At 39.5% G+C, this 16,663-nt stretch overlaps 1 protein-coding gene across 2 annotated transcripts in view; it reads right to left on the bottom strand.

The window, feature by feature from the left end:
• Positions 1-10,588: 10,588 nt before the first annotated feature.
• The window catches only part of hectd2 (HECT domain containing 2), a 51,885-nt gene continuing 45,810 nt past the window's right edge, over positions 10,589-16,663 (bottom strand). For both annotated transcript variants that reach the window (XM_074647071.1, XM_074647072.1), the window contains exons 20-22: positions 15,096-15,211; positions 14,175-14,318; positions 10,589-13,115 (exon numbers count right to left, since the gene is read on the bottom strand). In XM_074647071.1, coding sequence (XP_074503172.1) covers positions 12,995-13,115; positions 14,175-14,318; positions 15,096-15,211 — 381 coding nt within the window. In that variant the 3' untranslated portion in view covers positions 10,589-12,994. The remainder of the gene's footprint in view (positions 13,116-14,174; positions 14,319-15,095; positions 15,212-16,663) is intronic.

Raw genomic sequence — 16,663 nt, 5'->3', positions numbered from 1 at the left:
CCAAGACTGGATACTTGTTATGTTTGCTACTTGCATTGACATATGGATCAGCCCGATATACAGCAGTTTGTGAAATAGTCATGATATTTAATGTATTCATTCTTGTACATAGACTTAACCTTATACTGCATGCAGAGGTGGTTCTTTTCCATTACACCCCCAGCCAATAGAGAGCCTGGGACAACACTGCAGGTCAGGTTATGTTTAGTGCTGGATATTTGGCATACGCTTAATGCTGTTTACAATTAGAAGATTGTAAACAACATTAAGCATCTGCCATAACTTGCCTGAGATGACTTTTCCCTGGAAACAGATGGACATACTAAAGATAGGTGTTTGGCATCAGTGGCAGAGATCTGTTGAAAGAGGTTGAGAACTATTTTCTTCATGGTGTTTTAAAAGAGACAAGAAGGTTAGCAGGAGAGCCGGGCAGAGGACTGAGCACCGGAGCCAATTTTAGCATGAACTATGAGCTCGCTGAGGCTCTGATGCTACCTGACAGGCTTTCTCGGGTTATAATGTGGCTTTTTAAAGCCGTTTCGTGCGTCACATCAATAAATCATTACTTGAGACAGTGGTATGAGGAGACTAAGTGACAGCCTGTGGCCTAAATTTTAGAGTCGACAACGAGGTCCTATTTGGAGGGGAACCTTACTGGATCGCTCCATAGCACAAAACAGTTTAAGAGAGCACTGTTCTTTCAGAGGAAACAGATAAAGATAAAGTTTCTGATGATGTGAGATAGTGAAAAGGAAGTTCAGCTCAAGTGTAAATTTGCACTGTTGACCAAGAGCAACCCGTCTTAATGGAGCGGATTAGTGTTTTAACCAGCTTGTTCTCATTCCTAGGGTGTAAAATACCGATGCTTTGTCACGGCCATCGGTGTTTGATACCGCTGCCCAAGGCACACCTAAGCGCCAGTATAAAACGCACTGGGTGTTCCATTAACTACAATGTAAACCTTTCCATTGCAACAGTAAACGCTCTGATAAAGTGCGCCAAGAGTGTTGTGACGTAGTTTAAAGAGCGAAAAGACACACGCTGGGTGGGCTGGAGGGGAGGTGGATGGGTCCAACAAACACAAGGCTTTCATCCAGGAGACCGCTGTTTTCACAACTTTCAGTGTCATTTTCACTTTACAAACGTAATAGTTTTAAGCTGAACCATGTATTTCTTTCCTAAACCTAACTATAGTGGTTTTGTCGCCTAATCCTAAAGTGACACCGAGGGTAACACTATCTCTTTTTTTCTTCTTTTTTTACATTTAGAACTATATCCAAAGTCTAACATCATTAAACTTGTTTGGGTATTATGTATCTCCTCACTGAGACATCCAAACAAAAAAAACACACAAATATACTGCAAAGCTCTGAAATGTGGTTTGCAATTAAAAAAAAAAAAGTAGCCTACAAATCAAGGTATTTGTGCTAAATGTGTACTTTCTTTTAGCTGGCAAAGCTAGCTAGTAGCATAGATAGAGTGGTTACTATAGCATGCCACTATAATTGCAACAACACATAGGTACAGTTGATGGGAACTGATAATACCGAACTCACTGCTGTAAAAGTGGAACCTGCTAATGTAGGAAATGACTTTGGTTGTGACCTCTGTGTCGATCAGAAACCTCTTCATTGATTAACTAATTCATCCTCCAGAAAGAATGTTCTCCTGACTCATTCAGCTAAATGACTAAATTATATATGAGGAGATGGAAAAGTGGAGGAACGGAGCAGACCTTTTCATTACTCTCCAACCCAGTCTCACATCAAAATGTGAGACTGGGTTGTACTCTCCCTTCGGTGTGATGAGGAAGCCATGGCACAGCTAAATAAGCTGCTTGTGTAACTGTTCTTGCTCTCTGCCAGGTCTTTTTTCTCCTTCAGACCAGGTTGTTAATGTCTGTAAATCTGTCGAGTCAAACTCTGAAACTCCTCCAGACCGCCGACGGGCCGAGAGTCTGCTGCACACAAAGACTGCTTCTTCACATCTGGAGCAGAAACAACAAGAGCTTGTAGGGCCCTGTTTGTGTTTGTCTCTCTGTGTGTGTGTGTGTGTGTGTGTGTGTGTGTGTGTGTGTGTGTGTGTGTGTCTGCATGTGTGAGAGAGAGAGAAAAGGATAGTGAGAACAAATATGAGTTGGTTTTTCTTTTGTTTGTTTTTACTTGCACATTTCCAAAACAAGCACTAGTGATACTGTCTTAACAAAAAAACATACATCTTCCTTTCTTTTATTTTGTCTCTTGCATATTCTTTATCTATAAGAAATGACAAAAGACAGTTTACTTTATATGCTGATATAAACTGTCTTTTGTTTTGTATATCATACATGCGGTTTTGTGCATGAATATCTATGATGCAAGTGCGCATGCAGAGTGTGCATGCATAATGAATGTCGGTTTCGTTCTCAGCGCGTGACTCAGTCAACCCGTTTATTTTGGCCTACACACCTGACTGGAGACAGCAGCATCAGGAGTCAACGGAGGACAGCAGCCTGCAAGTGGCCTTGATAGTTTACTGCAACTTTACAGACAGGAGGATCAGTAGTGTGTGCAGAGTTTAATATGGCCCACATATTTAGGTCAAAATCCATTGGCCATTTGTGCAGCTGATGATTGTCTGCAGACCAACAGATTTGTGTGCGTGTCTCTGAATTTTAATTATGTGAATATGATTAATTTTTGCAGTATTTGTGTCTATATTCTGTACCACAAATCAAACTAAAACTTTGATCAGTATATTTATAACAACATAAGTTGTGTTCACAATTTCAGTGTCACAATAAACCAAAATTCTTTTTGGAGGCTTTGTATCTGTAGCATCACAAAATGACCTGTTACACCCATTATCTTTGTGAGAAAGGTATTAAAACAGCACCAACCTTAACTCGGCCGCACCTCGGCTCTAAATGTCTTATATAATATTATTACACGGCTTTGTTGAATAGACAGCATTAGCGGTCTGTTATTTCTTTATAACAGAACGTTACTATGGGTGCAGTTCTGATGTCGGACTCTGGCTTGTGTCTAAATATTGATTTCTTAAGTAAGTAATAAGTACTAGTGTAATAAGCAGGATAATGCACAGCGAGCCGGTCGTTGTTGTGAAATAAACCCTGACAGGGCGCACCCCGATGCTTACATATACGGTTGTTTAAAAACTCAGTGAAGTTGACTGCTGCACTTTCAACCATTACAAGATACAAAATTCACGGCATCCAAAACATTGTGGTAACCAATTATAGGTAATCAATTAAAAATAAAAATAAAAAGATTATGCACATTTTAGAATTTGCACCACTTTGCTATTTCAGTTCAATCCAGGCTCAGGTTACTATCTATGCCAACTATCTCGGCTTCTAAACAGTTTAAATAAAATGTACCTCTATTGATGAAAAAAAAAGACATGAGGACATAGATGCTAAATTCATCTTTATGTAAAAAGTGAAACATTTCAGCATATACAGACTCTGTATTAAAGAACGTTTTAATAAGTTTAGAAATATCCACTACTGTTTCTAAATCTAAGAGGTGATCAGGTGATGTGAACACCTGACATAGCAAGCATCAGGCTACATTGACAGGAAGTGATGAAACTGGTGTTGTTTGATACTCGAGGCCGAACTGAATCATCGCTTCGAAGGAAAATCCAAAGTTGATGTTTGAGTCTCCTCCATTGTCCCTCCACCAGCCCAGCGTGGGACCGATGCTGAGTCAGACTGGCTTGACAAATAATTTGTTATGATTGGTTGTGCCTGACTAATTATCAGGTATGAGGTGTGTTACACAGAACAATAACAGGAGTGCCTGAGAGGTAAAACAAAAACAATTCTGAAAATGTATTTTATTATCATCATTATTATAATTAAAATAAGTCAGACATTTTCATGTTGGGTAATTTCCATCCAGGTCCTATCACATTGCGGCTCTTAGGCCATAACGAAAGAAGAGAAAGAATAAACAATAATTTTTATGTAAAGAAATGGCAACAGGATACATTAAATACAACATATCATGCATATTTCCAGGTCCATACTTGTATTTTGGGTATCTCATATACAGTACCTGTATTCACTCACTGTCTGAAACACTCCGTTTTAGCACCTGTCTCTTTAAGCCAAGTCTGTGAGAAAAATATGGTGCACCTTTGCAAAAATAGGCCCAATCCCAATGTCCATAGACTCACAGATTGTGAGGCTCGTTCCCGCAAAGTCTGTCCGTGAGGGTTTAGGGCTGTTTCACTGTCAAATTGTCAAGTCCTTGAGAGCTCTCTCGCAGGCATTTTTAGCCCTTTATGAACACTTCCCGTAAGTCTGCATTTCTGAAAACTTTGCCTGAGGGAATTACGGAAGACTTCACACGGGTGTTCAGCCAGTCATATTTAAATTTACACAGAAACATTAACATTAAAGACTTGGAATGGTTCATTAAAAAGTGTAATGCACGCATTAGACTATATTACACACTTGTTTTATTAATCAATCAGTGCAAACATATGTCATTTAGCTGGCTCAAATGTACTCCTAAACCTAATACTGCATGCAGAGGTGGTGCTTTTTCATCACACCCCTGCCACTAGAGAGCCTGGGACAGCACTGCAGGTCAGGTTATGTTTAGTGCTGGATATTTGGCATGTGCTTCATGTTGTTTACAAGCAGAGAATCAGCTATTACAATCAGCTATTCGTTCGTGTCCCGTGTTCACAACTTTCTGTTTCATTTTAACTTTACAAACGTAGTAGTATTGAGCCCAACAATGTTGTTTTTTCCTGACTAAGTGGTTTTCACCTTGTGGACAGACAGAGAGGGTGTGGTGGCCTGGAAGGGAGTTTGGGTGGAGTGAAGGAGGATAAAGAGAATTTGGGGGAAATCGGCTTAAGTTCTGGTCTGCTCCTTCAAATGTTTTCCAGGCATTTGGCATCAGTGGCAGAGATCTGTTCAGAGAGGCGATTACTTTCTTCACGGTGTTGAACAAGAGACAGTTAGTGAGTGGATGTGTGAAAGTGTTGTATGGTGTAAAATAAAGATTAGTGCAGCCAAATCAAACCCGACTAAAGAAAACGTGGTGTTGGGGGGAGAGCCAGCGATGGAGTGTGTGTGAGAGAGAGAGAGAGAGAGAGAGAGAGAGAGAGAGAGAGAGAGAGAGAGAGAGAGAGAGAGAGAGAGAGAGAGAGAGAGGAAGAATGGGGCTATATGCATTCTGGATGGTCCTTTGGCCAGGTGCACCCAGTTGCACTCAACGTGTTCACGTACAGCGGTTCACATGATATGTTATGAAATAGTTATTCCTCCTTTTTCGTTTGTTTTCCTACAAATGTCCAGCAACACTTGTCAATATTTGCTCGTTACATGCATACAGTCTTTTCAAAATAAACTTCCATTTTCACAGGAAACAACTTGGTTAGGTTTAGGCAACAAAACTACTTAGTTAGGTTTAGGAAAATATTGTGGTTTGGCTTAAAATAACACTGGAAGTGGTATTACTTAAGTACGTAAGTTACATGACAAATAAATCAACATTGATTTCTGGTTTCACACGAGGTACGAACGCCGGCCGCCTGGGTGAAATTCCGGTGTTTTTTGACCCCCCCCCCATCTCTTTTTATTTCCTGGTTGGCAATTACATGGATTACATACAAATTGATTTTGTGGGATATAAAAGAATTACAGTGCGTTGCTTTACATAGGTATAGCTACGAACGGTGTATGAGAACAGCCTGTTACAATAAACTCCTACAGGCCTGGGCAGAGCCAGACTGTCACAGTCCTCAGTGATCAGGACGGAAGCAAACATTCAGAAATACAATTTTGCTGCATCATCGTGTCATAACATCACAGTCCGTAAGGACTGAAGTCATATTTATGCAACAAGTCAATATGAATGTTGACCCAAACTGGTGAATGTCATTGTGTAACTCCAGTATGAGCGATTGCAAGACTTTACATACAGTACTGTACAGCCTCCTGAATATCAACTACAAATGTTTAAAATAAACTATATTTAATTCAGCAGTTAAGCTGAGGCGGGAAAAAATAAATAAAATATGATGAAAGGGTCAGTTGCACAGTCATTTAAACCCTGCTCGAGACCCACCAATGTTACCAACCCATGCACGTCATTACACACACATACACTGTTTAAGGAGGAAGCTGTACTGCGATTCCATCCTGTATTCATACCTGCAACAATCAATAAAAAGTACTGTTTTGATCAATGTCTGAAGGGCAATAAAGAGTCATATTTACTGTTTTATGGCACAAAATGAACACCTGTGGAGGTTACTAGGACTGCTGATCAATACTAATATTTCACTTATTAGTTTTCCGGGTTCTGCGGTTTGATTTATGGTTTTGACATCACTGTGTTCATTGCTGTGATTTTCCATTGCCCCAAATATAATAAGACATTATGAGTTGCCATAAGATATGGATGACTACTGAAAGAGAAAGGAGGCTTTCTTGCTGGTCACACTAACTGCTAAGGGTTGTTACCAATATGGCATCTGAGTGAACCAATGAAAGTTCTCAGAGACTCGTGGTTCAGCTCTTAGTAACCGCAACTTCAGCTTGTTCTCAACAACTGATATCCTTGTCAGAGAGATGTTTGCACCGATACACAACAACAGATCCAAGTCTGTCAAAAAACTGATCTCCAAATAAAAAAAAAGATTTGTCCTCCCTGGGGACTGGCCGAAAGGTATCCTGGTGTGTCACTACCCGTGTTTAATGATGCTGGTGTTGCAGTGGATACAATTTTCTGAGACTTTGATTCATGAAATAACTGGAATTATTGCCTTGCTGTTGTATGCCTCTGCCAACCAGTAAAGTTGCACTTTCCATGTCTGTCCCAATGACATCACTTCATCATTTTATCCATGTGAAATTGTCATAATTAGAATTCTTGAGTTATGGCCAAAAGCATGTTTTGTTGAGGTCACAAAGACATTTGACCACCAAAATCGAATCATCCTCGAGTCCAAGTGGATGTTTGTGCCAGATATAATGAAATTCGCTCAAGGCGCACCTGGGATATCGCTTTTTGAGAGAGTGGAACAAACTTAAGGTCAAAGTGAACTTTGACCACCAAAATATAACCGATTCATCCTTGAGACGTTTGTTCCAGTTTTGAAGAAATTCCCTCCAGGCATTCCTGAGATGAACTGAAAACAAAATACTAATTGCAGGTGCAGAGGCATACATTTTTTTTTAAGTAACTGTCCCTACACTGTCATTCTGAAGTAAATATCGTAAATATAAAGTAAATATATATGAAGTAATATCTATCCTTTTTAATCTAAGCTGAATCAATCAATCAATCAGTTTACTGTATCATTACATAATATTTTAGCATTTTTTTATGAGTCCATGGTTACATAATTGGCCTAATTCGTCTCTGCATATGTAAGAAGAAGTTGCTGACGACACACTGTGTCATGGACGTTTCTGTCTGCAGTCACTGTCCACATGACACTAGGACAGAGGACAGAGGACAGACTGCACACAGCCCTCTACAGACCCCCAAAACAAAAACAAAAAAAGAGACTTTGACTAGAAAATGAGTTTGTGTCAATAACAAACCACCAATGCTCAGAGTACCACCTCCACTATGATGTGCCTGAGTAAAATAATATAATGTGTACATTATTATGACAGAAACAGATGAATAGAAGGATGAACTGCATGTTATTGAATGAAGAGATCTTAAAGTGTTAAACCACACTGAAGCAACAAATAAAAAAGACCAACTTAAGGTCATTGTTCCAACACTTGGCACTACAGTGTGATTATTTTTTAAATTAATAGGGTGAAATTTGCTTAGTCAGCCAGTCTGCTCTCCTATTAAAAAAAGATAATGGTGGACTGTTAGCGGGTTACTGAGTGACAAAGCGGCGCTGGCCATGGCCTACATATTTCTGTTTGTTTAATAAATGATAAGATCCCCCCTTCCCAGCTTTGAAGTAGGGCACCTCGCCACCACGGAGAGACACAGAGAGAGAAAAACAGAAAGTAAGCCTGAGAAAAAGCATCATTGACCATTATAATTGGTGTTTACAGTAAAGGAGAGAGAATCACAGAATATGAGGGGTGTAAAGGTGATGTTCATGACCAAAACTCACTCCAACAGCAGTGCAGCCATTAACCGTTTCATTGCACCTCTCCTTTAACATCTCGGACTGTAAAACTGCATAATTGGTTGTACTGTGCTACCAGCCAGGTCTCACCAAATGGCGTATGAATGACATGGTCATTTGTAAGTCATTTTGCGTGCAATGACAACGACTTTGTTGCTTTTGGCTTGGTTTGTGCACCATGTAGTCTGTACTGAATGCAATGTAAACACATCTTCTTGAATATACTACGCTCAGAGCTGACATAGCGTTAAATGACATGCGAAGAGTCATTTCAGATAACGCCTAAAATGCGTTATAGTTACACGCGGAAATGTCTTGTTATTTATACGCCTTCCATGAGATCGAGTTGTTTCTTCTGTTTTTCCAAATCATAATAGACTTGTTTTCGGTCCCAGTCAGCAAGTAGTTAACATGTTTCACACAAGGCCAAGGCGTGCTCTTTCAGGCTGTTCTTATACGTCGTTCGTAGCTATAATTACGTCAAATAATGCACTGTAATTCGTGTGTAATTCACGTAATCATGAACCAGGAAATATAAAGAGCGAGAGTGAGAAAGAGAGAGTGAGTTTCTTTGTGTCTCTTTGCAGCTGCTTTGCATCTATTTTTAGTTGTTTTGGACTTTTCTGTGTCTCTTTGTTGTAACTTTTGTTTCTTTGTGGTAATTTTGTTCCTCTTTGATTGACATTTCATAGATGAAGGCCAGAGGGGCCCGTTGAGTAATCGATCCATGTCTGTAGGCAGGCTGTTCTCATACACCATTCGAAGCTATACCATCAAAAACAAATGTACTGTAATGTGTATATATATTCCACAAAATCAATTTGTATGTAATTCACGTAATCCTGAACCAGGAAATATATAGAGCAACAAACGTCGCGAAGGGAGGTCAGGGTGGATGGATGGCTCAAAATACCGGACCTTCACCCAGGAGACCGGCGTTAGTACCCCGTGTCAAACCAGATGTCAACATTGATTTATTCGTCACGTCACGGTGTTATTTTAACCCAAACCACGATCTTTTCCTAAACCTAACTAAGTTTTGTTGCCTAAACCTAAGGAAGTTGTTTCCTGTGAAGACTGAAGTTTATTTTGAAAAGACTGTATGCATGTAACGAGCGGAAATTGACACATGTTGCTGGACACTGATAGGAAAATTAACGAAAAAGGATGTATAACTTTTTCTTAAGATATTATACGAACCGTTGTATGAGAATACGTTGGCTCTTTACATCAGTGAAGGCCAAATGTTTTGGGAACAAATTCAAACTTGGGAGTGTCAAAGTATTAACTTTATACAGTGTATTCAGATACCTTCACTTTTTTTTTTTTTTTTTACATTTTGTTATGTTGCAGCCTTTTGCTTAAATTATTTAAATACAGTTTCCCCCCTCACCGATCTACACTTAATACCCAATAATGATAAAGCAAAAAAACAACAACAAAAAAAACTGAAGTACTCTCTGGATCAGGTTTTCATTAAGAATATATCTGTACTTTGTTCAGTTCAGTTTCCCCTCAACACCGACCATTCCCCCAGTCTGAAAAACACATGCTGCCTCCATCATGCTTCATCGTTTAATATAGGTCCTTTTCACAGCAGCCACTTTGACATATGACAACACACGTGTAATTAATGACATTAATTATGCCCCTGATCCAGTGAGGTGTGCCATGGCCCCGGTATTGTGCATGCTGGATCACTGGAATGGCTGTGTCACACTACATATAACACAACCATAATTAATTTAATGAATTGCACCTGTGTTTACCCTGCAATTACATGTCAAATGTCTGCTGTGAATAGGGCCTATTGTTCAGGTGATGAGCTCTGGTTGGTTTTCTCCAGACACAATGCTTAGAATTGAGGCCAAACAGTTCAATCTTGGTCACATCAGACCAGAAAATCTTGTTTCTCACAGTCTGAAAGTCATTTAGCAGGTTTTCTCGTTGTCTTTAAGCTCTAGGAAGAGTTTCTCTAAGCTTCTACGGCAGACATTTTTTGCAGCCTTCTACAGATCTGTGCCTCGACACAGCCCTATCTCTAAGCTCTGTAGGCAGTTCCTGTGAGGCCTTATATAGGCAGGTGTGTGCTTTTCCCAATCAGTTGAATTCACCACAGGTGGACTCCTATCAAGGTGTAGAAACATCTCACAGATGATCAAGAGAAATGGGAGGCACCTGAGCTGAATTCCAAGTGTCTGAGAATACTTGTGTCAATGTGATATTTCAGTGTTTTATTTCTAATACATTTGCAAAATATTCTAAAATCCTGTTCTTGCTTTGTCATTATGGGGTATTAAGTGTAGATTGATGAGGGAGAACATAACAAAATGTGAAACAAGTGTAGGGATCTAAATACTTTCTGAATGCACTGTATATAACCTAACCCCACTACAACCCTAAACCAGTATAAATGAATGAATTCAAAGTGAGTTGTCTCGAACAAAAACAAGTCAACAAATCGATTTGTAGAGAGTGACGAACCCTCGTCCACTTTTACTGAAACGCTGCAGTACATACAGTACATTACATTATATAAGACTTGAGCAACAGTACAGTATGGTCATTCCCTATAAAGATAGAGTGGCATTACAAACTGCTGCAACTCAGGACTGTACAGAAGTTTACACAACATTTAACAAATACTGATAAACCTTGTATTTGTTAAATAATAATAATAAAAAAGCATGACCTTTTATCAACTTTAAGTGCCGTCTGCACTTTTCAAACATCTGACAAGTGAAAATAATTACATCTCAACAAATCCTTAGAGTCAGTTTGAACTATTTCCAAACTGATCTTTGACTAGACTGCCATCCCACTGTATAACCTGACACAGATTGGTCCCATTTACAAACAACAGACATGGGTCAGACGAACATCTAAAAAAAAAAAACTGAATTTCTTACATCACATTATCCCAATTGACCAGACAAGAGTTACATAATCTCCCGTTTCAAGGCCGTAAAATGTGTCCTTTTTTTGTAATCAGCACAAGAATGCTGACATTGTTTTCCAGTCAGCTGCTGTGACGTGACGTGAATGTTTCACGAAGTCCTTCTCATACAGATGCTTGGAGAAGAGCTGCTTCTGGCTCCTGCTGTTGCACTGGACGTGTCGTTAAACGATAGAAAGGATCCGTTGTTTTATGAGTCAATGAGCGACCCAGATCAGACTGATGTGAGCTGCCTGGCTGTTGCTTGGTAACTTCTGGGTTTTCTGCCAGTTTGCGGTTGAGACTTTAGACAACTTGCCATGGCAACCCTATATGGGACATTGCTGAGTGTTTAAAACCAGCACTGCTCAGCTCCAGACAAGAGGCGGCAGTGGCATTAAAGCTAAAAAAAAAAGAGAGTCTCCATTTAATCTGATCTTCAATGCATTTCGTCTACAACAAATGATCAAATAGAAGCCGATCTTCACTGATCTAATACGATTCTATCAAAGTTTTAATGAAGTCTGATGCTGTGTAAGCAACTGTGACTGAGACATAACACTTCATATTAAACACGTTTACATGCACCAGGTTACAGTGCGGAAATTTAAAATCACTGAATGCCAGAATTAGGAGCTTTACTAAAGTTGCTTTACAGGACTGTGATTATAGTTTGATGTAATAATCAATAATTAATTAATAACAGAGCAGGACATCCAGAAGATGGCTTCTTTTCCCATCCTGCTTCATCCTCAACATCTACCATCATCTCTGAGCCCGATGGCAGCCACGATACAACAAACACAACACAAGAGAAACCAAAAACAAACACCGAGCTGTCGATCCATAGCTCTGCTTCAACTGTACCGTAATATTACAACATGTAGAACACAATTAAAAACATTTCTGCTGCAGCCTTTTGTTCAATAAAACAGGCTGCAATGTCAAAATACAACAATAACAAAACGTCACGAGACAATCTATATCTCATGATACACGATAGCATTCTTCTCCCAGCAAAGCTTTTTATATCCTGACAGTGTGCTGCAAACAAAGCTTAATGATATAAAACACATTTCCTATGCCTTCATAAAAATATAGATATTGGAAAAGTCACCGAAGCAGTGACGTCAGAATGAACACAAAACCGGAAATATTAAAACCATACTTCTCAAATCTTGAGTGAACTCCGGAATATTATTTTTCCATCTTTTATCTTATTTTTTGTGTCTTATTGCTATCATAAAAATTATTTCTTTATCTCACACTGAATGATGTAATATTGCTTATTGAATTTAATTTGAGCATTTGTAATTTTTCTGTTCAATTCAATTTAACCGGCTTAATGAAGACGTACTCGACAAAAATAACACAAAAGTAAATATCAATGGTGGGCGAATACCTGCTCATCTGTTAAAGAAAATAATAGAATACTAATAATAATTACCTGAGCAAACCAGCAACCTATTATAATTTAAGAGAAGTTTACTGTTTTGTTGACACAAGGTTTCTAGAGAACACATATGATCGATCATTGATCAATGGTATGAGATCAGAAATATTTAAAACTGTAACTGTGATTTGAGCAGTAAAGTTTCCGGAAGGTTGACACTGAAAGTTATGTTCTTTTAAGTAAAAATCTAAAATATAACTGTCTTCAATCAGGGTTATTCTTATAGTAGAGCTAACATGTGCAAATAAAAGGATTCGTAGTGTTCCTCTGCAGCTGTAGCAGGAGGAAGTTCCCGTCTTATCAAAGTTCAACAATCCAACCCCAAAATAACATACAAACTGCACTACAGTCCATAATAATAGTGTTTCCTCTTACAGTCTGATCCACGACCACATAATGTGCGTTGTGGTAGTTGTGACAGGTAGCTAGCGCTGCTAATAGTCTGTGGGTGTGTGTGTGTCTGTGTGTGTGCAGGCTGTTCACTCCAGGCCGAAGCCCTCGGCGTTGGAGATGGCGATGGTGAGTTTGTGCTTGAGCTCCTTCCTGGTTCGATACGGAGGCAGACAGATCTGATTAAAGCAGGTGTGAGAGATCGGCAACCTGCAGACAGAGATAGAGAGAGAGAGAGAGAGAGAGATAAGGGCGGTTGAAATGTTATGTAAACTATATGTCTTGAAACATTAAGCTGTCAAAGTTCATTTTGAACCATACGTCAGTAATAAAAGGTATAGGGCGTAAAGGTATGTGGGCGTAAAAGAACAGCGGTGGATCAGCTTGTCCATTCTCTGACCCAGATTCAGCTGTTAAAGTTCAACAGTGTGTTTTATCTCCTGCCGTCTGTGATTAGTTCAGTATTCACAGAGAGAACTGTCACAGTGTTACAGTAATACTTCACCTGCAGTTATCTATGAGGCAATTCAAACACGTCAAAGTGAGAAAGACAGCTGAGTCAGTGAAGGCTGACGTGGTTTCCTGACTTTTTCTCACACTCTGTTGCCTGTAGATCGCTGCAGGTATGTGCGGATTACGAAACAATGAGCCCCTGGGCTCAGACATGCACCACCTCTCCTACAGACACACAGACGTCATATTTGTTTAGCCTCTTTTTCTTGGTGTTTTGTGTCTCTGAGTAGCTGCTTTGTGTCTCTTAATTTTGTGTCTCTTTGTGGTTGTTTTGTCCCTTTTCATAGTCGTGAGTCTCTATTAGTCATTTTCTGTCCCTTTATAGTTGCATTGTGTCTCTTTGTAGTCATTTGGTGTCCCTTTGTAGTTGCTTTGTGTCTCTTTGTAGTCATTTTGAGTGTCTTTGTAGCTGCTTTGTGTCTCTTAATTTTGTCTCTTTGTGGTTGTTTTGTCCCTTTTCATAGTCACTGTGAGTCTCTTTGTGTCGCTTTGCACCTATTTTGCATCTCTTTTTAGTTGTTTTGGTCTCTTGTATTCCTTTTGGGTCTCTCTGTAGTTGTTCTGGTCTCTTTGCTGTCATTTTGAGTCTCTTTGAGAGACATTTTGTAGGTGAAGGCCAGGTGTGGCCCACGGGCCTGTGCCAATCCATCCATGTCTGCAGGATATTATGTATATTAAAGTTATGTGTAAGACCAGGCTTCTATCTCTCATTGTGTTCAGTGTACATTTCCAGTATCTCTCAGTTCTGGAACCTACCAGTCAGTCGGAACGTCGATCTTGGAGACTTTGAAGTTGAGGTCGGCCATACCTCCGACGGGAACGCGGTCACTTCCTGTGGCGAAGTGGAGGAGCTTCTTCTGTAGCTCCAGAGGGAAGGCCAACACCACGTCCCAGAAACACCTGGTGCAACACAGAACAAATATGCATTGCATTTGCTGCAAAGACGCCTCAGTGGGACCAGGATGAGAGGTGCACAAGAAAATCTTTCCACAACCAGGATGTTTGCATGCAAAGAGATTCTATAATGATAGACTGAGAAACAAACAGGCGACAGTTCAGCAGACAGACAGACTGAAGTTGTGTAACAGGCCTGCAGCTGCTTGTTGTCAGCTGTCTGCACCGTGCTGGGTTACATTATCTGTGGCTGACAAGTGCTGGCTCGTTTTCGGCCCCTATTGATGGAAACAAAAGGACTGAAGGACATCTCTCTCACTCTCTCTGTGTGTGTGTGTGTGTGTGTGTGTGTGTGTGTGTGAGAGAGAGAGACTTACTTCCTGTTACAAAATGAATGCCTTGTAAGCAAACATTTGCAGGTTAAACACACTAAAAACCATTACACTTACTCAATCATCACTGACTTTCACTTGTATTGATTTCCAGTCCCAAGCAGCAATGCAAGACAGGACAGCTGAAAATCACTAACATTTTGATTTGCAAACTTTGTTTAAAATAACAATTGCTATAATTTATAATAAGCAGACTGTCCTCGCCACCAAACATTGGTTGGATAGTGACTTAACTTGAACCACACAGTCGGATCTGTCTATTCAATAGAAAAAAAAAGTTTTGTAACTTTGTCTATTGGAGTCTATTAAGAGGAAACATGTGATTATGAGTGTGTGTGTGTGTGTGGACTTCCTGCATCGTGTCAGTAAACAGGAAGTGCAGGCCTCTTACCGTACGGTGGTCTCGGCCTTGCTGTATCCTTCATACTGAGCAGCTTTCTGCAGAGCGCTCATGTCGAGCTCTGGACTCCCGCACACCAACATCTCCACCTCCTCCGGCCGCAGCAACTGCAAAAACAAGAGACACATAATAAATACACACTGTACTGACAGAATGACATACGAGTACTGCAGATTTGGTGTACAATTTAAGATTTTATTTTATTATATTTTGAGATTTTATTCAGATTTTCAAAATGTGTAACAACAGCAAACATCTGGCAAGCATTTTCACAGATATAACACAAAAAAAAAAAAATCAAAAACAAGGTCAGCCCCTGTTTTTACATCTTATAATAACCCACACATTTATGTAGAGCAACAACAAATAAGTGTCGTCATTATCTCTCAAAAATGTCACATAACATAATATAACGCAACGTAATGTAACATAAAAAAATAGGGCTGTCAAAGTTAACACGATAAAGCCATGTTATTATTTGAGCATATGTTTTATGCTAAATGCAGTACCTGTGACGATTTCTGGACAATATTTGTCATTGTTTTGTGTTGTTAATTGATTTCCAATAATAAATATATACATGCATTTGCATAAAGCAGCATATTTGTCCTCTCCCGTGTTAATAAGAGAACTGAATACTTGACAAATCTCCCTTTAAGGTACATTTTCAACAGATACAAAATGTGCAATTAACTGTGGACAATCATGCGATTAATTGCAATTAAATATCTTAATCGTTTGACAGCCCTAATAAAAAAACAATGCAACATAAAATAATGTAATGTAAAGTAAGATGAAATAAGTGAACATGTTGTAAGTATCACTCTAGCTGGCCAGTTCAGTACTTGGCACAACCCAATGATTTTATGAAAACAGCTGGACAGACGCACATCAGCCTGAAATTTCCTCCGAAAAACGTCAGCAATCGAACGCAACAATCGTTTCCTCTGAATGGTGTAAGAAAATCAAGCAAGAGCAACACCACGAGTAAATGAGGAGAGGAAACAGGAAGTTATGCCTCATCAGAGCAGCTGATAACAGAAAATAGGTCAAAAAGTCAACCTCAAGGGGGTTTACAGTATACAAGTCTCTTCTTTACATCCATGTAAAAGTGAAACTGCATTATAGATTTCATGAGCCGCACAATTTACGACTTAATGTCTTACTTGTTGGACGAGTCTGCACACAGGAGGAATCTGACTCTGCAGGTCGCTCATGTAGGTCACAACATGCTAATTATAAGAAGTAGATCACTTATGTAATTATACATATAGTAGATTCACTAGTTCAGTAGTTGCTCTGACAGAAGGGTACGGATGAAAATAGTTTAAAACTAAATGCTTGTGACATTTATGGTGCCAGCAACTAGCCCTCCCTCACACAGAGGAAGTGCTTTGACTGACTGCCAAAAACTCAAACCACACCAACACCCACAACTTAACTCAGTGCCTACTTCATCACATCCTGACACGTCACACATTGCGGACGTGACTGAAGGATCGAACGCAAACAATATAATACTCTTATCAACATGGGAGTGGACAAATATGCTTGCTTTA

Source organism: Sebastes fasciatus, chromosome 9 (genome assembly GCF_043250625.1).
Source record: "Sebastes fasciatus isolate fSebFas1 chromosome 9, fSebFas1.pri, whole genome shotgun sequence".
Lineage (NCBI taxonomy): Eukaryota > Metazoa > Chordata > Actinopteri > Perciformes > Sebastidae > Sebastes > Sebastes fasciatus.
The sequence above is the reverse complement of the archived record's forward strand: the minus strand, read 5'-3'. Positions and strand labels throughout refer to the sequence as shown.